Source organism: Pelophylax lessonae (genome assembly GCF_965119305.1).
Source record: "Pelophylax lessonae genome assembly, chromosome: 4".
Lineage (NCBI taxonomy): Eukaryota > Metazoa > Chordata > Amphibia > Anura > Ranidae > Pelophylax > Pelophylax lessonae.
The window spans coordinates 381145562-381170872 of NC_138771.1; the positions used below are offsets into that span (position 1 = coordinate 381145562).

At 43.2% G+C, this 25311-nt stretch overlaps 1 protein-coding gene across 1 annotated transcript in view; it reads right to left on the minus strand.

The window, feature by feature from the left end:
* The window catches only part of LCP2 (lymphocyte cytosolic protein 2), a 325994-nt gene that overhangs the window by 22350 nt on the left and 278333 nt on the right, over window positions 1-25311 (minus strand). The window contains exon 18 of the mRNA XM_082256323.1: window positions 21075-21148. Coding sequence (XP_082112449.1) covers window positions 21075-21148 — 74 coding nt within the window. The remainder of the gene's footprint in view (window positions 1-21074; window positions 21149-25311) is intronic.

The window sequence follows — 25311 nt, forward strand, 5'->3', positions numbered from 1 at the left end:
ATTATCTCAATTCCTGACATCTCTCCAGCTCCAGAAAGCAGCCATTCCTGTTCCCCTGGAAGAGCGCTTCAAAGGTTTCTATTCCACCTTTTTTCTAGTCCCAAAGAAGTCAAGACCATACACAGCAAGATTCCGTCCATCCAATACACGAGACTACAGAGAGCCTAAACAGACCAGAGAGGGCAGGAGGCCCTGGAGAGGCACTCAAGCTTCTTTCCTAAATCCCAGGAAGAATAAAGTCCTTACCACTCCCCATGAGGCGTCAAAACCTTTTTGACGCCAAGTTAACCCTGTCCCCCCAGTAGGGGCCAGGCTAAGACTTTTTCCCAACCTGGGCCGCCCGCTGCCAGGATCCTTGGGTTCTGTCAACCATTCACTGGGGCCACTTTTGGAGTTTTTCGTGTCATCCCCCTTAAGATTGGTTCCAACAAACAAGGTGGCCGGCCTCCCAACAAAAGGCACTGGCATTATCTCAATTCCTGACATCTCTCCAGCTCCAGAAAGCAGCCATTCCTGTTCCCCTGGAAGAGTGCTTCAAAGGTTTCTATTCCACCCTTTTTCTAGTCCCAAAGAAGTCAAGACCATACACAGCAAGATTCCGTCCATCCAATACACGAGACTACAGAGAGCCTAAACAGACCAGAGAGGGCAGGAGGCCCTGGAGAGGCACTCAAGCTTCTTTCCTAAATCCCAGGAAGAATAAAGTCCTTACCACTCCCCAAGAGGCGTCAAAACCTTTTTGACGCCAAGTTAACCCTGTCCCCCCCAGAAGGGGCCAGGCTAAGACTTTTTTTCCCAACCTGGGCCGCCCGCTGCCAGGATCCTTGGGTTCTGTCAACCATTCACTGGGGCCACTTTTGGAGTTTTTCGTGTCATCCCCCTTAAGATTGGTTCCAACAAACAAGGTGGCCGGCCTCCCAACAAAAGGCACTGGCATTATCTCAATTCCTGACATCTCTCCAGCTCCAGAAAGCAGCCATTCCTGTTCCCCTGGAAGAGCGCTTCAAAGGTTTCTATTCCACCCTTTTTCTAGTCCCAAAGAAAACAGGTGGTTGGAAACCCGTTATAGATCTGAAGAGATTAAACCGATACATACTGCTCGAAAAGTTCAAAATGGAGTCCCTGCAAACGATTATCCAGGCCATTCAGCCAGGAGATTGGATGATCTCTATCGATCTGCAGGACGCCTATCTGCACGTCCCGGTCCTCCCCTCTTTCCAAAAATACCTGAGGGTCGCAGTAGGGCAACTGCATCTCCAATTCCAAGCCCTTCCTTTGGGTCTATCCACCTCCCCACGGGTTTTTACAAAGATCCTGATTTCATCCTTGGCCCCACTTTGAGAAAGAGGTCTAAGAGTTTACCACTATCTGGACGACATTTTGCTTCTGGCCTCCAACCCAAACCAGCTCATAGCCCACAGAGAAATTCTACTGCAGACATCGGAAATGGGATGGTTGATAAACCTCGAAAAAATCCAGTTACTACCTTCTCAGGAGATGATATATCTGGGAGCCTTATTCAATACCAGACAGAGATCAGTTTCCTTACCTCCCCAAAAGATGGAAGCCATTATACGGAAGATGATCCGGGTTCGGCAATGTTCCTTTCTGACAGCCTCTCAGTGTCTGAGTCTAATAGGCACAATGTCAGCCTGCATCCCTTTAGTCCCCTGGTCTCATTGGCATCTGAGGTATTTTCAAGTAGCCTTTCTGGCCCAGTGGAAGAGACTACATCTCTCTCAAAAGATCATTCTGTCCGCATCAACGATCAGAAGTCTACACTGGTGGACGGATCCAAGGAATCTCTCCAAATCACATCACCTAGGCTCTCCCTCGTGGATCACAATTACGTCCGATGCCAGCGGACAGGGTGAGCCCATTGCAGAGAGATAAGGGTACAGGGAAAGTGGCCTTTCACTACCAGCGGGATTGTGTCCAATATCCTGGAAATCAGAGCGGCTTTTCAAGCATTATTAGCCCTGACTTCCCTTGTCAAAGGACAGAGGGTGTTGCTTCGTCTGGACAACAGAGCAGCAGTGTCTTATCTACAGAGACAAGGGGGCACACACAGCAGATCCCTTCTAAGGGAGGTGGAGCCAATAATATTATGGGCAGAGAAGAATCTCCTCGGCTTAAAAGCTGTTTATCTCCCGGGCAGCTCAAATACGGAATCAGATATGCTATCCAGGAATTTCATGGTCAATCTCTGGGACTATCCTCAGGTGGATTTGTTTGCCTCTCCGAACAACACCAAGCTGCCCCGTTTCTTCTCCCGCTTTCCACACCCATCGGCCGAAGCAGTGGACGCTCTGGTATGCCCATGGGCCTTCAGGACGGCTTATGCCTTCCCTCCTCGCCCGCTATTTTTGAGTTTCCTCTCGAGGCTCTTGAAGGAAGAAGTTCAAATTTTAGCAATACTACCCTATTGGCCGAAGAGACCATGGTTCCCTCTAGCCATGTATCTCAGCTTGGAACCACCAATGAGGATTCCCTCCTATCCACACCTGTTATCCCAAGGCAGGATGTTTCACTCGAACCCCCACAAGCTGGACCTTCGGGTTTGGAAGCTGAGAGGCAGAGGTTTGAGACTTTAGGCTGCTCCGCAAAGGTCATCTCTACCCTTCTAAAGGCCAGAAAGCCTTCCACAAATGCAGTTTACACAAAGATCTAGAACAAGTTTCAAGCCTTTGCTTCCGGGAAAGGGTTCAACCTGATCTCTCCTTCTACGACTGACGTTCTCAGTTTCCTACAGACGGGTCTAGATTTGGGTCTCGGTCTGAGCTCCCTAAAGGTCCAGGTAGCAGCAATTTTGGCCACATCCAAAAAAAGATGGACAGAAGATCCTTTAATAGTTACCTTCCTGAGAGGAGTATTAAAGATCCGCCCTCCTGCCAGGCGCTCCTTTCCTAAATGGGATCTTTCTTTCATTTTGGAAGTCCTTTCAAATCAGCCATTTGCCCCAGTAGAGCAAATTTTAATTTGGAATCTTACCTTAAAGACAGTCTTTTTCTTAGCCATCACATCTGGGAAAAGATTTTCGGAGCTTCACTCATTAGGAATTGGTGAGGATCACATTTCCTTTTTTCCGGATAGGGTTGAACTCCGTCCAATTCCTGGTTTTATCCCCTAGGTGGCATCATCAGTCTTCCTAAGGGAACCCTAGGCATTGCCAGTTTTTACTGACATGGATTCTGATACTTGCCACGAACTGGACATCTCCAGAGTTCTGAAAGCCTACTTGGGAGCCACTGAATCTTTTAGGATATCAGAAAGGCTGTTCATCATTCCTCACAGGAGAAATAGAGAGAAAGATGCCACCAGCAGGACTCTAGCCTCCTGGGTAGTAAAACTGATTAAGAAGGCTTACATATCCAAGAGTGTGGTACCTCCAACACAGGTTAAGGCTCATTCCACAAGGGCTGTAGCAGCATCTTGGGTAGCAAGGGCCAACGTCTCCTTGGAGACAGTATGCAGGGCAGCATCCTGGTCTTCTCGCCATACTTTCTTCAGGCATTACAGAATTGACCTAGGATCCCTTACAACCATAGATTTTGGAAGGAGGGCAGTAAACTCGGCCATGTCCTTTGTCTGAATAAAATCCTTTTTGTTTGCATTATCCCACCTGTGTGAGCTATTTATTTATCACTGGTATGCTGCCATGGAGGCACCAGGAAAATGGAAAATTGTATCATACTTACCGTAATTTTCCTTTCCTGGTGCCTATCCTACACCCTCGGTATTCTAGATTACAGGAGAATGCTGGGGGAGGGGGCCTTCTTGTCTTTTATGCTATGCACTAGTCCTGAGGGAGGAGTCGAGGCGGAGCTCTATCACTGGTATGCTTCCATGGATAGGCACCAGGAAAGGAAAATTACGGTAAGTATGATACAATTTTCCGTTTTTTTTCACTTAGGATAGAGTAAGGGAAGGTTATAACCTGGGTCAGATTTTTTTTTTTTCGACATGTGTGTCCCATTGTGGAGTTTTGCCTTCACTTCCTGTCTCATAGCCAAATAGGAAGTGAGAGGAAATCCTGGCAAATTGAGGGAATTTCTTGGGGACCCCCAGGTCACCAGAACTAGTGTCCCCATTGGAAGATTACCCCTCTATTACTTTTCTGGGGACTGTCAGGATTATTGGGGATATTATAAAAAAAATGGAATTATATAAAGGCCAAATATATTCAGTTATATACATGGAAATTTTAAGCAGCTTGGCATCCATTTTGTTTTGGGAGGTGAATGAGAGTTCATTTTTTTTTAAACAAAATGTCTTTTACAGAAAGTCTTGGAGTTTCAACAAAAGATTTTGTTTTTCTTTAAGTCGTAAATAATGAGGCCCTTTTTACATCTCATCAGATAAGAGATCATGGTAGTATCAGTCCAGGTTCTTATGAGAGTTATGTAATTTTAGTCTGTCCATGGTTTCACAATGAACAATAGTTTAGTATATTTCTTTTAGGGCTCATTTAAAACATGTATAAGGAAACATTATAATTATGTGTGAGAAAAATATCAGCAACAATATTATTATACATGTGTAACATATATACATTTTTAGGAATGCTTTGTGTACTATATTCTGTTTCATTTAATTGCTAAGTACTAATTCTACTTAATTTGCATTATTTAGTTACTTACAGAGAAAATGTTTATGTAAGATCCTTTAAGTTTTTATGGTCACCATAAATACTCTACTCTCCCCATAGTGTCTTGACGGGTTTGACATATCTGTGAAATTTAGATCTTTTCAACAGACTAAGGTCAAAGGGTTATCTGTGGGAAAATAATGTAATTCTAATAGTAATACAACACTGCCCTCTGGTGATTGCTTAATTTTGGGTCCAAGTCATTAAAGTATTAGGAATTATACCCCTTAGTGACGTAAGAATTACATGGTAATGAGTAGGGTTGAGCGAACCCGGACTGATTTGATTGTGTGGGGGTGCAGTGCACAATCTTTTTGCCCAGAGGGAGAGATAGGAGTTTACTGACCTGAGCCAAGTGAGGAGGAGAAAGGAGAAAAAAAAATGTTATCAGTCTGTTAGACGTGCGGTGCTGCACATTTCATGCAAGCTCAGTGCATATGTGTCTGCTTAATCTACATTTAAAAAAGAAAAAACATTTTTTCCTTCATATTTAACTTTGACATACAGTCTTTACACAGACATTGCTTTTCTAACCTGCTCTTCAAAAAGCACCAATGTGAGGGTAAAATAATTATTTTTCAGTATTTAGGGTAAAAAAATTATTTTTAAGTTTTTCATTCAAATGTTTTTTTTTTATTATTCAATAGCGGAATAGAACAACACTATCCAACCTGTTAGGCATGCGGTGCTGCACATTTTATGCAAGCTCAGTGCATATGTGTGTGCTTAATCTGCATTTTAAAAAGAAAAAAACTTTTTTCCTTCATATTTTACTGTGACTTACAGCGTTTAGACAGACACTGCATTTATAATCTGCTATTCAACAAGCACCAACTAAGGGGTCAATTATTTTTCAGCTTTTCATTCATACATTACAGTGCGATACACCCATTGCATACTGTTGTATTGCGCATTGCAATAAAAAAAACTATTTAGGGGGCAAAAAAAGTTGATTGCGGCCCTGTCTGCATATGTTAGAGTGAGATACACCCATTGCATACTGTTGTATTGAGCCTTGCAATGAAAAAAACATTTAGGGGCAAAAAAAGTTGATTGCGGCCCTGTCTGCATATGTTCCTCATATATCCTGAGGCGGATAGCAGTTTGGTGCATGTCCTTCAACCACCGAGGATTGTAGGGCGCTTCAGTTTGCCTCTTGTTCCTAACTCCTCCTACTCCGCTTCCTCATCCTCTACCACCTCCTCTTCCGGTTAGCGTAACACCTTCACCACCAACTTCAGCACAGCCAAGGGTAACGACAGCAGGCAGTTTTAAAACTTGCCTGTTTGGGTGAAAAACCACACACCGCGCAGGAGTTGTGGAGGGGCATTGAACAGCAGACCGATGAGTGGTTGCTGCCAGTGAGCCTTAAGCCCGGCCTGGTGGTGTGCGATAACGGGTGAAATCTCATAGCAGCTCTGGGCCTAGCCGGTTTGACACACATCCCTTGCTTGGCGTATGTGCTGAATTTGGTGGTGCAGAGGTTCCTTAGAAATTACCCCGATATGTCAGAGCTGCTGCAGAAGGTGCGGGCCGTCTGTGCGCATTTTCGGCGTTCTCACCCTGCTGCTGCTCGCCTGTCAGTGCTGCAACGTAACTTCGGCCTTCCCGCTCACCGCCTCATATGGGATGTGCCCACAAGGTGGAACTCCACCTTGCATGTGCTGTCCAGACTGTGCGAGCATCAGCAGGCCATAGTGGAGTTTCAGCTGCAGCCCGCACGCCTGAGTCGCTCTGCGGAACAGCACCACTTCACCACCAATAACTGGGCCACCATGCGAGACCTGTGTGCTTTGTTGCGCTGTTTCGAGTACTCCACCAACATGGCCAGTGCCGATGACGCCGTTCCCAGCTTAACTATCCCACTTCTATGCCTTCTTGAAAAAACACTTCGGGCGATGATGGAAGAGGATGTGGCACAGGATGAGGAGAAGGATGAAGAAGTAACATTTCCAAGGCTTTCAGGGCAGTCATTCGCAAGTGGCTCCAAGGGTGGGTTCCTGCACACACAAACGCCAGGGACACAATTGTCCAGCAGGGGCACAGTTCTGGAGGATGACGTGGATGAGGAGGAGATGGAGGAGGATATGGAACCATGTTCACAGCAGGGTGGCACCCAGGCCAGCTCATGGCCATCACTGGTGCGTGGCTGGGGGGATACGGAGGACACAGAGGATACACCTCCCACAGAGGACAGCTTTTCGTTGCCTCTGGGCAGCCTGGCACACATGAGCGATTACATGCTGCAGTGTCTCCGCAACAACCGCAGAGTTTCCCACATAGGAACTTGTGCTGATTACTGGGTGGCCACCCTGCTTGATCCCCGTTACAAGGACAATGTACCTTCCTTAATTCCCTCACTGGAGCGTGATCGGAAGATGCGTGAGTACAAGCGCACCCTGGTAGTCGCGCTGCTGGTGGCATTCCCACTTGACAGCGGGGGCACAGTGGAAGCACAAGGCCAAGGCAGGGGAGGAGGAGGAAGAGGTCGTCAACGCTGCCAGGGCACCGCCAGCACCTCAGAAGGTAGGGTTAGCATGGCCGAAACATGGAAAAACTTTGTCAGCACGCCACAACAAGCAGCTGTACCAGCAGCTGATATGAAACATCTTAGCAGGAGGCAGCATTTCACTAACATGGTGGAGCAGTATGTGTGCACATGCCTAGACGTACTGAATGACGGGTCTGCCCCCTTCAACTTCTGGGTCTCCAAGTTGGGCACATGGCCTGAGCTTTCCCTTTACGCCTTGGAGGTGCTGGCCTGCCCTGCAGCCAGTGTATTATCTGAACGTGTATTTAGCACAGCTGGGGGCGTTATCACAGACAAGCGCAGCCGCCTGTCCAGAGCCAATGTGGACAAGCTCACGTTCATTAAAATGAACCAGGCATGGATCCCACAGGACTTGTCCGTACCTTGTGCAGAATAGACATGTATACCGGCCTCACCCAGCCATTGCTGGATTTGATCTTTCTTACTCTTTTGGGGTGTACCCGAATTTACATTTTTTTAATTAAAAACCAAAACCAATGTTGGCTACCTCGTCCTCCTCCTTCACTGCCACCGCCGCTTCTACCTACACTGCCATATCCTCCACCACCTCAACCTCCTACTCCATATGGGCCTCGTCCTCCTCCTACATCATTCAAGATTATTCTTTATTTTTCTGTTTTTTATGTTATTTTAAGTTATTTCCCTATCCACATTTGCTTGCAGAGCACTTGCCATGCTCTTAAGATGATTTTGCTGCCATTTGCAGCCCTCTAGCCCTTTCCATGTTTGTTTTAGAGGCATTTTAGTGCTCAAAAGTTCGGGTCTCCATTGACTTCAATGGGGTTCGGGATCGGGACAAAGTTCAGGTTAAGTCCGGGTCACGAACGAGGACTTTTTTTTCAAGTTCGGTCGAACCCGCCGAACCCGAACATCCAGGTGTTCGCTCAACTATAGTAATGAGATCCCCACCCACACTTCAGGTAGCATAAAGTTTTAGTCAGCTATAGAGAGGGGGGAGAATTGAAGAGATCGTGAGAGGAATAAGATGCTTTGAAGGGAGCTCTGGAACACTGATGGGAGACATTTGACCCTGAAGCCAGGACAGCGTAACTTCCCATTCAACAGACACTCTATATTTTGGTAAAGTATACAATCTAAATTGCCTTATCTATATAATCCTAATTGATCCATTCTTACACCTAAACTGTTAGCATCAAGATTTGAATTTAAATCATTCTAACTGCAGTATGATTGGTTTAATTCTTCTTATCTTGGAATTTGAAGCTAATTTTGGCTTTAGTAAATGATTCAGTTATGATGATATTTTTTATAGTAGATTGACTAAATAGAATTTTACTTTACCAGTACATGGTACAACAATTTGTATTCATATAACTTTATTTTAAATATTGGAACCTTATTGGAAATATTAGCACCTTAAGCCTTGCTCCAGATCTTTTAGGGTTTTTCCCTTTTTGATGTTTTCATTTTTAGTGATGCTGTACCTCTGTATATTGTAATACAAACATAACCCTTCTCAATATTGGAATTATGTATATCTGTTGGATGAGAGAAGTCACGTGTTAAATCTGTCATATTGGTTGCCATCTTTTATGTCCTACTGGTAGACTATTAATCATATTCTAGAAGTCATTGGTTATGGTCATCTTACTATTCTGAGATAATATTCTTTGATTATATTCTCATATTACCTGTGTGATATATTTTATTGCATTTTATTCTAAACTTTGTGTTTATTATCACCAATTATATTCTTGACATTTTATTTTGCACTGAAGTATTTAATAAAAATATATATTTTGCACAGAATTGTATTCTCCTTATCTTCAGTTTAGCGTCACTTAAAACGATCTTGCATTTTTATTGATTTATGGAAATAAGTTGCATAAATAGACACTGTTTATCAGAGCAGAATAAACATTCTGACGTAATTGGAGGCCCGTGCGCGAGATAAGTACCTAGTGAAATAAGGGTTACAATTGTGCAAAATATACATTTTGTTGCCATTTGCATTAATTGATTGTTGCTATTGTTGGTTACAATATTGAACATGGCTGAATCCGAAGGTATGTCGGATGAATTTGGTCACATTGACACAGAACCAGAAATGGGTATGCGCAATGAACAAATTAGAGAAATGGTCAAGTTTAATGTGATGTCTTATGTCAAAGATAGATTGGATATTAAAGATGAGCTCGCTCAATAGTTGGGTAGTTGAGATGAAACAAAGAATTGCAGGATATGTAAATTATATATGGAGTGAAGACTCATGGGTGGCCGTATTTCTGGGTCAGATTGCTGATGCTAAAACTAAGAAAGATAGAGATTCACTGATATTTAGATCATGGCCAGAATTTCTTCACACAATTGTTAAATTAGCCGAACGATCGGACCGGTTTCAAAATGAAATAAGATCTCAGGCTAAGCTTGTTGCACAGTTACAACAAACAGTTTGTGAGTGTGAAATTCAATCTAAAAAGTTGGTTGATGAAAATAAGAAATTGGGCGATCACATATCAGTTTATCAGGAGCAAAGTAACCAGACCAAAGAAATGATTGCTTCTCTAAGAAGGGAACTGAACCAAACACATTGTGAATTGGTAACATGTGACAGAGAGAGAGCTACTTTAAAAACAGAATGTGAAAGATCGCAATTTGCTAAACAATTAATTCAACAGGAGTTAGATGATTTGGCCTCTCTAAACTCAGTGCTGGGAAAACACGCCAGCAATGTAAAGGTTAAACCATCTATTTGGATGGGAGAAAATGTCCCTGAATTTTTGAGCCAAACATCTGCTGACGCTAATGTTTTTAAACGTCCCAAAAAAACTCAAATGTCAGATTCTGAAAGTGATTCCAATATCCCATTAGAGGAAGAGATATTTAAACCCAAAAGACATTCTCTTACCAAAGCGAGTTCAACCTCACCTCAGAAACAGTCTCAAAGAAGTGAAAGAAAGACTTCTCAACCTGTGTGTGATAGCCCAAAGGTGATAAAATTCTTAAAATAAACCGTGGGTCTGTTTACTAAGAAAGGTTCTCCTTCTATAATTATTCATATAGAAGCCTACAAGGAGGCCATGTTGACTTTAAATTTAGACCATGATAGGCAGAAAATCAAATTCATTTCATGGGTGTTTGAGTCAAAGTACAGGTTTTTTCTTTAATTCCCTACGAGATATGGGCAAAAATACCTGGTCTGAAGTTGTTTCAGAAAATAAAACTGAATTTGGTCCCTATCAGACAGCTACTGCTGCAAGGCCATGTTTACTTTTTAAATGTCGGCCAAATCAAAGCCCTAGGGAGTTTTTGTCCATTCTCAAAAATGCCTATAGCCTAACTGAGGAAAATCCCCAATTTGGGATAATAGGAATTATCAATATGGCCCTGAAGAAGATCAAAATAATTGTTCGGGATCAGAAGGTTCTGGCAAGTCTCAGACTTCTAATCCCAAAAATCCAGCCACCAGGGGTCACTGGAAAAATAGAAATAACTTCCATAAACAAATGGATCAGATGCAGAATCAGGTGGGGGTTTTAGCAGAACAGATGGAAAAAATATCCCAGCTTCTCAGTACAAAACCTAACAACCTTTTTTTAGGGACCATTCCTGTCGAAAGCAACCCACAATAACAGAGGTTTCCAATCATGTAAATACCTGTACTGTACCAATACCTAAAAGTGAAATCATTAAACCTGGTGTTTGTATGCCTGAAAAGAATTTAACCCTTCCAATGCCAGATGGCAAGGAGGAGGGGCGACTTGTTTGTGATCTTATTTTGCAGCCCACAGTGAATTCAGCTGTTGAGGAAATGACATGCGCACACTCCTGTTTGAAAAAGGAGGGGGGGGGGTCTGTGGGTAAGACACAGTATGAAAGTCGTTTCACTGGACATTCCATTTATGTTCATTGCAAGAAATTGATCAAAGGTATTACATGGAAGTTAAATTGCATAATGATTTACCACAAATAATGGCTTTATTAGACACAGGTAGTCATGCAACCATTTTATCTCAGAAATATTTTCAACAAATCCAGGATTTATCTTCTGAGAAATACAAGCTGAAAAGTTTTAAAGCCAACCTTATAAATGTTTCAGGCACTGCTTTAAAGGTCAGAGTAGAAGCTTGGTTGAACATCAACTTGGGAAATAAAATAATTTGCCATCCCACATTGATAGTTGATTTGCCCTATGATTGTTTGATTATTGGCACAGATCTCCTTAAGAGATTGAATCCCATTGTGGATTTCATCAATGAGGTTATTTGGTCCCAAGCCAAAATGCCAATTAATTATGAGCACTCCCAGTCCTATCACAGTAAACATAACTGCCATGTGATTGAAGAAAGACCGGACTCTATTGAGATCCATTTTAGGAATTCCCAAGTTCCAGATATCTCATTCCTATAGGCAACACCCACCTCTACAGTTGGTGGACAGGAGAATAACACCATATGTGTGTCCCCTGAAAGAGTTAAAAATGTTTGCTTGGAAAGTGATGTTCTGACCATCCACCTTCATCCCGGAAATCCTGACCCTACTGGGTTCAGTGATCATACACAATTATTAGCAGGAATTGAAAAGGTGAATGGTGACATGTTCTTTCCCCTACAGGTTAATGACCTGGGAAGAACTAAAAGGGCTAAACTGGATCTGCGCCAGGAGCACAGTTACATTAGTAGGGATCTGCTAAAACAAGTGGCGAATCCTAAAGTAATTAGGTATCCTAACCCTCAAGATAACTGGGTCCATGAATTGGATGATAACTCTGATAGTCACAAATGTCATTGCAAAATGCATGTTATCTATTTCCATTGGGGGTAAAACAGCCACTCATTTATTCCTGGTACTCAATGAGCCACTGTGTCAAATGTACATTGGCAATGATATCTTACATCAATTTGCCATACATGTGGATGTGGTGAATTTCATATTGTGGACTAGATTAAAAGAGGATCCATGTGCTTTCATGAATGAATATGAGGCCCTCAGATCATCCCAGATACTGCCATATGCAGTAAAGGTATAAGTACCACAAAATGTTGTCATTCCTCCAGGTTCCAATAATTTCCTATTACCTATTCAGGTACCAAAAGGCCAAAAATTAAAGAACCTTGATGCATTAATATGCCTCTCAAATAGGATGCAACAACTGGGAATTTCAGAAAGTCATATCCCCATAGTAAATATTCACCAGTCCAAAACCCAAATAATTGTTAATAATGGTACTCCCAATGAAATCGCTTTGTCAAAAGACACTAATTGGTTTGGCCTTAGATTCAGATTATTATACTTTTGGATTTCAAAATGTAGTCATCGGCCTAATTCCTGAACAATATCTCACCGATGAGCAAATGGTCGAACAAACATTTCATTCTTCTCCTGAAGGATTGTTCACCATTAATTCAATTTATCCTTTTGATCCTGAAAAAGGTACCTGTCACGTGGAGGAATCTTCCCTTACCTTTGATCATCCACAATGAGCAGGAAGCAAAGGAATATAATGTATCTCTCGGTGAGACTAATAGGCCAAGTCATGACCTCACTGACAAACTTGAAGAAGCCTAAGAAATAGGTCAACCTGAAGCTTTTCCAGGATTTTTAGAAATGGTCCAGCAGGAAATCTCCTTAGCTGATGGATGCTCTAATGACTCAGAGCACCAAAGATTAAAAGAAGTTCTCCTGGAGTGTCAGGATATCTTTGCTAAAGATTCCTATGATTGTGGTGTAACACACATACACATTGCTAGGATTCAAACTGATCCAGAGGCACCTCCCGTGTATGTCAAGCAATATCTTCTTCCACTAGCTTGTTATGATTTGCTAGTGGAAATAATAAGGAATCCCAAGGAGAGAGGCATTATAAGATCGGTGCACAGTTCTTATAATAATCCTATCCTTGGTATCCTTAAACCGAATGGTCAATGGCGTTTGTGTGCTGATCTCAGACAGCTCAATAAACGTGTGTATATGTCCGGCTGGCCCGTGCCATATATTGACCAATGCTTGGCACAAATGCAAGGAGCCAAAATTTTCACTGCATTGGATTGTGCCCAAGGCTATTGGACCATCAAGGTAAGTCCTGAAGACCAATATAAACTAGCATTTACATTTGGCAAGGAACAGTTTACCTGGAATCGTATGCCGTTTGGTTATATAAATGCAGGTCATGAATTTGCTGTGTTTCTACATAAGGCTAGGCCTGATGCTACCGAAAGGGGAAATTTGACTTATGTGGATGATATTTTGTTGAAAAGCACCTCATTTGAACAGCATATCCAAGAGATTAGGCATGTGCTTAACCAGTTGAGAGAGGCAGGTGTTAAAATTTCATTACAGAAAGCCCAGTGGTGTCGTACCACTGTATTGATAATTATGCAGAAATCAGCAAACCATTGTTGACATTGCTAAAGAAGGATGTACCATGGACATGGGGGGAAGACCAGGAACAATCTATCTTTGAACTTAAAAGAAGACTTACCCAAGCCCCATGTCTCATATATCCAGAGGGGAAACTGGTTTTACAAACCTCAGCATCAGTGCTGTATTGTGTCAAAAACAAGACAAATTGAACACGGTCATCGCATATGCCAGCAAGGTCCTGTCACCTGTAGAGGTAAAATTTAATGACTGTAAAAAGCACTATTAGCCACGGTCTGGGCCCTTCAAAACTTCAGAAGTTAGATTCAGGGTGAGAAAATTATCGTTGAAACGGCACACCAACCACTACAATATTTACAAAGTGACAAAATTAGAGATGGCAATTTGTCCAACAGCAGAATAACTGCATGGACTTTATCCTTATAAGGTTGGCCATTAGAAATTCTGTATAAACAAAATAAAAAGAGTTCAGTAGCTCAAGAACTTGCCGAACTTCATGATTGTGCGGATCATTCTCAGGAGCTGATAGAGGATTTCTTGGAGGAACAAATCTCTTCCCCTTACAAAACATATGATGAGGATTACTGTCCTTTACTTTGTGCATATCACACCACCGCAGGGGATGAGAGAAAACTAGTAGCAGGTATTGGAATTGCTTGGACAAGTGGATTTGCAAATTTTTCAGTAGAATACAGCATTGGGGCTAAGAGCAGCCAAGTGGCCGAATTAGCAGCTGTATACAAAACTGTTCAAATTGCTATAGAGCATAATATCACCAAATTTGTTATAGTCACTGATTCCAATTATTTACGTAATAGTTTTGTTGAATACCTGCCTACTTGGAAAAGAAATAACATGTTACGGTCCAATAACAAACCTGTAAAACACGCCAAGTTATTCTGTGCCATTGATGAATTAGTCAAAAGTAATGGTCTAACCATTTATTGGAAGGTCATTCTAAAACACAGAACATGGACAAAGAAGGTAATGATCTCTCCGATCAACTTGCCAAACAAGGTGCCATCAATGGAACAAATGTAGACATAGATCATTTACTAGGACTGATACACATTGAAGCTGTCACTAGACAACGAGCTAGCGCTCAAATTACAAATAATGTGGCACAATGGAGTCAAGAGTCCACAAGTGAGGATCTAATTAAAAGCCAAAAAGAAGATCCTATACTTGGAATCTTTTATAAACACATTGGCAATCCTATTAACAACCCCCTATCAGATGAGGATTATGGCCAAAAGGAAGACCTCCGATTACTTGTGAGAACCAAATCTCAGTTTAAAATTCAGGATGGTTTACTAATGAGGACATCTAAGAATGGTCTTCAACAGTGGGTAGTTCCCACTACATTTAGAGGCCTAATGTTACAACATGCCCATGACGCACCAACAGCAAGTCACTGTGGTAAAAAGATTACTTATGAGTTACTACGTGATTATGCCTACTGGCCTCATATGTTGAAAGATGTCCAAACATACTGTCAGGGTTGTCTGGTTTGTGCTCAATTCCAACCTCAAGGCCCTACACATCATGCCCCACTTCAGAGAAAGGGTTTCTCATTGCCATGGTCTGATATACAGATTGACTTTATAGGTCCTGTTACAAAATCATCCAGAGGAAACAAATATATGTTGACAGTCACTTGTCTCTTCACCAAATGGGTAGAATGTTTACCAGCTCATAACAACACTGCTGAAACATGTGCCACTTTGCTTGGTAAGCATGTTTTTTCCAGATTTGGTCTGCCATTAAGGATCGAGTCGGATTAGAACCCGCACTTTACAAGTGAGGTAATGTCTAAACTGTGGAAAATCTTGGGGGTCAAATGAAAATTGCATATTGCATATCGTCCAGAATCTAGTGGAGCAGTGGAGCGCTATAACCAGTCAATTGTCAATATCCTTAAGAAATTCATCAAAGAATCAGGTAAAGACTGGGACATAAAATTGCCTTTAGTGCTCATGGCTATTAGAGCCACGCCAAGCGCTGCCACCAAGATGTCGCCCTTTGAACTGATGACAGGTAGGAAAATGGTTCTTCCACAACATCTGTTGTATCGCACACCAGATCATAACCTGATCAATGCAGCCACAACACATCAGTATGTGGAGCACCTACGTCAACATCTCCAGAATGCTTTTGCTTTTGCGCAGAAGAACCTTGAGAAAGCAGCCATAAGTATCAAGACTTATTATGATCTCAAAACCACCAAGAAGGAGTACAAGACAGGTGGTAAGGTGTATCTCTACAATTTTGCTCGGGATCGAGTAAAGGAAAAGAAGTTTCTTCCTTCATGGAAAGGTCCGTACACCATCATTGATAAGATCTCACCTGTGGCTTACAAAATAAAAATTGTCAAGAATGATGGGTTTGTAGAAAAACGGGTTCATGACGATCAATTACGTGCTTGTCATCCTAGGTACCAACTGAGAATGCTGGAAGGTGAGGCTGAAGAAGAAACCTAATGTACATAATGATTTGACATTGTGATATTTTCTCTCACTTTACAGATCTTTACAAGCAAAGCTTCTTTATAGTTGCATAGGTCTTACAAAATATCAATTAATAAGAATATATATTCATACTCTTTTTTTTATCTAATAGGAGGAGATTAACCTTCCATGCCAGGTCGTTGATTGGTACAGACAAAATGGATACCAAAGACGCAGCGATCAGATGGGTCATCACTCTCCTTGAAGCCCAGTTCAGGATGGAACCCATCATTGAGTCGGGTCCTTCATCAGGAGTCATGTTGCAAGACACCCCTGGATCCTTGTTGACGGAGAGGAAGATTTGTTTCAAAAGATCTTTGTGAATTTGATCCGAGGATATCCATTGAGAGGAATCACAATACCTCATATTTTCAGTTGGAGGAGATGCGAGAATGGTACATTGCATATGTAAGCAAAACTCAGTCTAGGTGTATGACACTCTAGACCATGCGAGACCATTCATTATTCAACCAACGTCCAAAGAGATTTCTCGGATTCCTGATTGCCAACATTGTTTTACTGCACTTTGAATGGTAGTTGCCAATACCATCACAGCAGTTAATTTCTGTCTCTATCAAGACTTTACAAGCTGAAGTTGGAGATTTCAAGGAAAATTTGAGTTTCTTTACCAGGAAATCGAAGTTCAAAAGACTAATAAGGAACAGTTTGTGACATAGCTAACAATAGTAAAGTCGCTACGAACTTACACTCAGGACTGATTTTTCATTTCACCGAATTATTTTAAAGTCATGAACAATTCCCAATATGAACCATTCTCTTATAGGAAGAGGACAAGATATTTTTTTCTCCTCACCTTATTCCCAGATATGTCTAAGGTTGTTCACCTGAATACTGGGAAGAAGGGGGGGGGGTATGTCAGGATTATTGGGGGGATTATATATAAAAAAAAATTTAATTATATAAAGGCCATATATATTCAGTTATATACGAAGACATTTTGAGCAGCTTGGCATCCATTTTGTTTTGGGGGGTGAATGAGAGTTCATTTTTTTTTAAAACAAAATGTCTTTTACAGAAAGTCTTGGAGTTTTGACAAAATATTTTGTTTTTCTTTAAGTTGTAAATAATGAGGCCCTTTTTACATCTCATCAGATAAGAGATCATGGTTGTACCAGTCAAGGTTCTTATGAGGGTGATGTAATTTTAGTCTGTCCATGGTTTCACAATGAACAATAGTTTAGTATATTTCTTTTAGGGCTCATTTAAAACATGTATAAGGAAACATTATAATTATGTGTGAGAAAAATATCAGCAACAATATTATTATACATGTGTAACATATATACATTTTTAGGAATGCTTTGTGTACTATATTTTGTTTCATATAATTGCTAAGTACTAATTCTATTTAAAGCGGTAGTATCCCGCTTTTTGACACTTTTACCTACAGGTAAGCCTATAATAAGGCTTACCTGTAGGTACAAATAATATCTCCTAAACCGGCATGGTTTAGGAGATATTTACAGTGCATGCAGCCGCTCGCGCGAGCGGCGCATGCGCTCTGAAGGTCCGGGGGGACCTTCAATCTATTTGCCGGGAGCTTGCCGGAAAATCAGTGATGTCATCAAGTGACGTCATCGCGGCTCCGGCCAATCATCGCGCCGGAGCCGTCTCTTTCAGCCAATCACCGCGCCGGAGCCGCCGAACCCGGAAGAGACGGCGAGGGATCATGGCAGCGCCCGCAGCGATGTCCGGGGGTCCGTGTCGGGGCTTCGTTCTAAGGTAAGTTACACATAATGGGCTAGTATGCGATGCATACTAGCTTATTATGCCTTTGTCTTGCAGGTTTTTTTTTTTTGTTATTTGGGTTTACAACCGCTTTAAGTTGCATTATTTAGTTACTTACAGAGAAAATGTTTATGAAAGATCCTTTAAGTTTTTATGGTCACCATAAATACTCTACTCTCGCCATAGTGTCTTGACGGGTTTGACATATCTGTGAAATTTGGATCTTTTCACCAGATAAAGGGTTATCCGTGGGAAAATAATGTAATTATATTCTATGTCCCGAATCTAATAGTAATACAACACTGCCCTCTGGTGATTGTTTAATTTTGGGTCCAAGTCATTAAAGTATTAGCAATTATACCCCTTAGTGACGTAAGAATTACATGGTAATGAGATCCCCGCTGTTAGGGTGCTGGTGGTAACTTGACGGCAGAGATAGGCCCCGATGTTCGCTAGAGGGCGAAGCTTGGACGGGAACCCCCAAGGTAAGTGACACAGGCGAGCCTGAGGTGTGGAATACATTGCCCTTAATACATTGCGGCCTTAATACATTGCATACAATACAACTCAATGAGAGGAGGCGAGGCGGAGGCGGGGCAGGCACGGCTCAGTACAGCTCAGCTACTGCGAGATTTCTGGAATAGAATACATCCCAGCAGACACTGCGAATCGCCGAATGACGTCATAGCCGATCGGACCCGGAAGTGAGGAGAGGAGGAATAAAGCAGAAATTAAGGTATTTACTAGCAAAAAAAAAAAAAAAAAGTTTCCATTGGTAAAAGCCGTTTTAAAGGGGATTGCATAGATCTATGTATTCCAACCTATTAAAAATGGGTGGAACTCCACTTTAATCATATTCTAGAAGTCATTGGTTATGGTCATCTTACTATTCAGAGATAATATTATTTGTTTATATTCTCATATTACCTGTGTGATATATTTTATAACATTGTATTCTAAACTTTGTGTTTATCACCAATTATATTCTTGACATTTTATTTTGCACTGAAGTATTTGATAAATGCATATATTTTTGCACAGAATTGTATTCTCCTTATCTTCAGTTTAGCGTCACTTAAAATGATCTTGCATTTTTATTGATTTATTGAAATAAGTTGAGAATCTCCTCACTTGACAGATCTTTGCTTATTTGCATAAATAGACACTGTTTATCAGAGCAGTATAAACATTCTCACAGGACAACTCAATATTTTGGGATTTTCTTTTACTTTACCTTTCAATGATAATAGTAAACAGGACTAATAGCGAGGTGGATCTCCCTAATGAGGTTACCGACCGCAATAAAAATTGACAGAGGGTCTAATCCCTCTCCAATCTATCCAAATGTAATAAAAAAATTGCCCTAAGTTATACTTAGAATGGTATTTAAGTAATTGCATACTTTTATTTTGCTCTTTGAACTGCTCTAAAATACTCTCTTGTTGCACGATCAATTTAATTTTTTTTTTTTGTAAGAAAAATGTCTCCTAGGTCAGTGCTTGTTCTCTCTTGCTCTTTCTTTGTCAATCCCTTGAATTTTAGCTTTGGAAATTACCATAATTCAAAAATGATTGGCTCACATTGATTTTAGTGGGGTCTGAACCGCACCTGGGTAAATTTGGCTCACGCTACTGGGGAGTCTTTCTCCTACATGGCAGTCTCTGTGGCATTATCTTTCTAAAAATGAAGTCGTACTTTAAGTCTCAATTCACACTAGTCGGGCGACTTTGAAACCACACCTCACAGCGCGACTTCATTGCGGCCTGCAAACGACGTCTTTAACAGAAGTCAATGCAAGTCACCCTCAAGTAGTGCAGGAACCTTTTCTGAGTCGGAGCAACTTGAATCACTCCGATTACAACAGTTCCATTGCACTGAATGGGGCGCTACTTGTCAGGGGACTAAGTCATCTTACAGGTCACCCCAGTGTGAACTGAGCCTTAATGGACAGTCTATTATATTATATCTTTGCCCTGCTTTAAAAATGTAGTCTGCAACAGGACAGTCTCTCATTGAGCAGTTTTTTAGGTGCATTCTGCATGGAGATCACCCAGGATTTATCAATATATATTGTGTATCTCATGTGTTGCATATAGCAAGCCATTAAGGACCTGATTCCTTACATTTTCATCTCACTGCATGGTGCAGGTTCTTAACTATAACCCTTTGTATTGTATATTTATTAGCTTGTGTTTTTGTTGGGATCCATCTGGTTACTCACACGAAATGTTTTACTAGTGCTGTCCACCCTATTCAATTTTGTGGGGTATTTTCCCAATTGTCGGTGTGCACAGCTTGATTTCGGTCCAGGGCTGTTTTAATTTCCAGCTGTGTCTGCCCCATACTGGCATTATATGTTAATATTTTTAAGAGTAGTTATTTTACCAAATAAGAGTTAGTAAAATAGAGTAGGACTAGCCAGAGAGGGATCACTTTAATGCAGTTATATGCCCTTGGAGGACTGGAGCAACGTCTGAAGCCACTTCTGCCTCTCAGGCTTAAAATATTTTTTTTTCTTCTTAAAGTCAAAATGACATTTATTTTTCTTTTTTTTTGCTTTTAAAGGTAGAGAGATCTAGGATATTTTTGACCCCAGATCTCTCATTAAAGAAGACCTGTCATGCTTATTTCTATACAAGGTATGTTTACATTCCTTGTAGTAGAAATAAAAGTGATCCAAAATAAAAATAAAATAAAAAATTAAAGTGATAGTGTAAAAAATAAAAAGTAAAATAAATAAGAAAAAAAATGTAAAACCACCGCATCCCTCCGTGCGCAAAAGCGAACGCATACATAAGTCTGCATTTGTAAGTGTCCCAATAAAAGATTACATAATGTATACTCACAGTATATGTTCGGGATCAGAGTGGAAACCCAAGCTGTCAGTGACAGCCAGGATGAAGAGCACGCAACCAAGAAAAATGTCAGCTGCTGGCTCTCAAAGGAAATTATGTTTATTAACATATCCCCAGCACAGGAATATTAATAACCAGATTCAAATATTGATCAGTAAGTTAATAAAAAAAACTTTAAATATTGGCCATGTTGGGGAACTTTAAAACAAATCTATTCTCAATGTTCTTACATTAAACTGGAGCTTATTTTCCATGCATGTCCTATGTAGTTACATGTATTTACCATGTATACATATTGACTTGTATTGAGGAAAATAACCAAAGCACAAACCGATATAAAGTTAGCCCTGTTCAGTTTTTAAAGACCCTGTACATTATTCCTTATTCTGTCTTAATTTTTATAAACAATTTTATAGTCTTACATCATTATGTTGTGAATTATTAAAAGGATTTGGAGCTGGTGGTCTGGTAGTGCCTTCAGAAGGTGGCTTGTAGGCTGTAAAAAAAAAAATGTAGATAAAAGATTACAAAAAATACCATTGGTGTGTCCTGCTGCTTAAAGTATTACTTTATAGGTAACACAATCAGATTTTATTTTCTACATAAAAAAAAAATCAACATTATGTATTTTTGTGTTATATGCATTTTTTACCATCAAACATACTCTATAGCTCACAATAGAATTGAGCTCTTAAAATGGTATTAAAACATGCTAAAACATGCTAAAACATGCTAAAACATGTAAAACATGCTGACTGTTCTGTCAAATGCTTTCCTCTGCCTGTCAGCTGTCATGTACATTGAACCGCTCATGTGCAGCTCAGCGTACATTTATGGCACATAATCTGTGCTGTGGTGATGCAACTTCACTGCACATATGCAGGAGTGGTGTCATTGCGGCGTGGACATTCAAATGGCGGAACCTACAAAAGAAGATGGAAGCATTTGGGGCCAGCAGGAGCACTGACGTTGCAACACTAGAGGGCACTGTTAGACAGGTAAGTTTGTCATAATGTGGTAATATGTGGTGCATACTAGCACAATACAGCATACACCACCCAGGTGTATTTCAGGTATTTACTGTCGACAGTGCCAAAAATGTATGCAGCGCATATATATATTTACATATATATACATTTGCATCAGTTCCTGCCCTCAAGGAGCTTACAGTCTAAGGTCCCTAACTTGCATACTAAGATCAATTTAGACAGGAGTCAATTAACTTACCAGCATGTCTTTGCAGTGTGGAAGGAAACCAGAGTACCCAGAGGAAACCCATACAGGCACAGGTAGAACATGCAAACTAAAGGCAGGTAGTGCCATGGCTGGGATTCAAACTGATGACTTCAGCGCTGGCAGGCAATAGTGCTAACCATTTATTCCTGTGCTGCCCAGAACAACCATTCTACTTTGAAAAGTAACCTTAACTAAAGCAGAAGCAAGAGGAGAGGATGCCGAGGGCAATGTGATCAGTGAGTGGGAGCAGGAGGGGAGGACACCTTAGGCCTTGTGATCAATGATCAGGATCAGGACAAAAGGATGCCGAGGGCTGTGTAATAAGTGAGCAGGAGATCCCAAAGAGTTAGGGAAACAACTATTGCTCAGAAAAAAATAAAGTTAAGAAGATTAACAATAAATATAAAATAGAATTCCTAATTTTTCCTGCCTGGATTATCCCCATTACGTTTGTGGATAACATGTCCAATGGGAATGATAATGCACATCCTGTTCCATGTATACATGCCTCAAAAAAACTGTTCATGGGCATAAACTGATGTGCAAAATGTGAGTAAGTTCTTTCATTAGCATCCCAGACCCTGAATCTAAGGAAGCAACTGGCAACAGTGCAAAGCATCGGCAACCTGAAAGGGAGTTTGGACTGTACCTCTCAGATGTAGGCAATGGACAGTATAGAGGAGGGTGGAGACATGGAGGTGCAGGCACCAGAGGAGGGTAGTTGGGTGACAACTAGCAGATGGGTAAAGGGAAAAGCATTTACCAGTTCTAAACTGCCACACAGGGCCAGCCTTTGGGGTGTGCGAGCTGTGCGGCTGCACAGGGTGCCATGGGCAACAAGGGCGCCGTACAGGCCATCACAGCTCGCAGATGATCAGGTGATTCAGGCCACACAGCGGGAGGTAAGCAGCGACCGTGGCCAGGGCAGGGTTAACACAGGCCCCGGCCGCCGCTCACCTCCTGCTCTGCGGTTGTGCCTCGGTCACCTACTGAGGCAGTCTGAGGTGAGCTGTGTATCATACACAGCTCAGCCTCCGAACCAAGCTGACAGATCTCTCCTCCCTGCAGGGACGCCAGAGGAGAGATCGTCAGCTCCTCCTCCTCCTCGCCCCGCCCCTTCTGCAGACAGCGTGAGGTAAGTGAGGTCTCCTTCAAAAAATGTAAGGGGGGTCTCTGATGTGGGGGGCTCTGTGTGAGGGGGGCTTTGTAAGGGGGGCTCTCTGATGTGGGGGGCTCTGATGTAAGGGAGCTTTGTGTGGGGGGTCTGTGATGTAAGGGGGGCTCTCTGATGTGGGGGGCTCTGTGTGCGGGGGGGCTCTGATGTAAGGGGGCTTTGTGTGGGGGGTCTGTGATGTAAGGGGGGCTCTCTGATGTGGGGGGGGCTCTGTGTGTGGGGGGGGGTTCTGATGTAAGGGGGCTTTGTGTGGGGGGTCTGTGATTTAAGAAGGCTCTCTGATGTGGGGGGCTCTGTGGGGGGGCTCTGATGTAAGGGGGCTTTGTGTGGGGGGTCTGTGATTTAAGGGGGGCTCTTTGATGTGGGGGGCTCTGTGGGGGGGGGCTCTGATGTAAGGGGGCTTTGTGTGGGGGTCTGTGATGTAAGGGGGGCTCTCTGATGTGAGGGCTCTGTGGGGGGGGCTCTGATGTAATTGGGCTTTGTGTGGGGGGTCTGTGATGTAAGGGGGCTCTCTGATGTGGGGGGCTCTGTGTGGGGGGGCTCTGATGTAAGGGGGCTTTGTGTGGGGGGTCTGTGATGTAAGGGGGGCTCTCTGATATAAGGGGATCTCTGATGTGGGGGGTCTCTGATGTAAGAGGGGCTTTGTGTGGGGGGTCTCTGATGTAAGGGGGGGGCTTTGTGTGTGTGTGTGTAGGGGGTCTCTGATGTTAGGGAGGCTTTGTGTGGGGGGCTCTGATGTGAGGGGGGCTCTGTGTGGGGGGTCTCTGATGTAAGGGGGGCTTTGTGTGGGGGGTCTCTGATGTAAGGGGGCTCTGTGTGTGTGTGGGGTCTCTGATGTGAGGGGGCTTTGTGGGGGGTCTCTGATGTGAGGGGGGCTTTGTGTGTGTGTGTAGGGGGGTCTCTGATGTTAGGGGGGGCTTTGTGTGGGGGATCTCTGATGTGAGGGGGGCTCTGTGTGCGGGGGGGGCTCTGATGTAAGGGGGCTTTGTGTGGGGGGTCTGTGATGTAAGGGGGGCTCTCTGATGTGGGGGGGGGGGGTCTGTGTGGGGGGGGTTCTGATGTAAGGGGGCTTTGTGTGGGGGGTCTGTGATTTAAGAAGGCTCTCTGATGTGGGGGGGCTCTGTGGGGGGGGCTCTGATGTAAGGGGGCTTTGTGTGGGGGGTCTGTGATTTAAGGGGGGCTCTCTGATGTGGGGGGATCTGTGGGGGGGCTCTGATGTAAGGGGGATTTTTGTGGGGGTCTGTGATGTAAGGAGGGCTCTCTGATGCGGGGGGCTCTGTGGGGGGGCTCTGATGTAAGGGGGCTTTGTGTGGGGGTCTTTGATGTAAGGGGGGCTCTCTGATGTAAGGGGGCTCTGTGTGTGTGTGTGGGGGGCTCTGATGTAAGGGGGCTTTGTGTGGGGGGTCTGTGATGTAAGGGGGGCTCTCTGATGTAAGGCGATCTCTGATGTGGGGGGTCTCTGATGTAAGGGGGGCTTTGTGTGGGGGGTCTCTGATGTAAGGGGGCTCTGTGTGTGTGTGGGGTCTCTGATGTGAGGGGGCTTTGTGGGGGGTCTCTGATGTGAGGGGGGCTTTGTGTGTGTGTGTAGGGGGGTCTCTGATGTTAGGGGGGGCTTTGTGTGGGGGATCTCTGATGTGAGGGGGGCTCTGTGTGCGGGGGGGGCTCTGATGTAAGGGGGCTTTGTGTGGGGGGTCTGTGATGTAAGGGGGGCTCTCTGATGTGGGGGGGCTCTGTGTGTGGGGGGGGGGTTCTGATGTAAGGGGGCTTTGTGTGGGGGGTCTGTGATTTAAGAAGGCTCTCTGATGTGGGGGGGCTCTGTGGGGGGGGCTCTGATGTAAGGGGGCTTTGTGTGGGGGGTCTGTGATTTAAGGGGGGCTCTCTGATGTGGGGGGATCTGTGGGGGGGCTCTGATGTAAGGGGGCTTTTTGTGGGGGTCTGTGATGTAAGGAGGGCTCTCTGATGCGGGGGGCTCTGTGGGGGGGCTCTGATGTAAGGGGGCTCTGATGTAAGGGGGCTTTGTGTGGGGGTGTTTGATGTAAGGGGGGCTCTCTGATGTAAGGGGGCTCTGTGTGTGTGTGGGGGGCTCTGATGTAAGGGGGCTTTGTGTGGGGGGTCTGTGATGTAAGGGGGGCTCTCTGATGTAAGGCGATCTCTGATGTGGGGGGTCTCTGATGTAAGGGGGGCTTTGTGTGGGGGGGTCTCTGATGTAAGGGGGGCTTTGTGTGTGTGTAGGGGTCTCTGATGTTAGG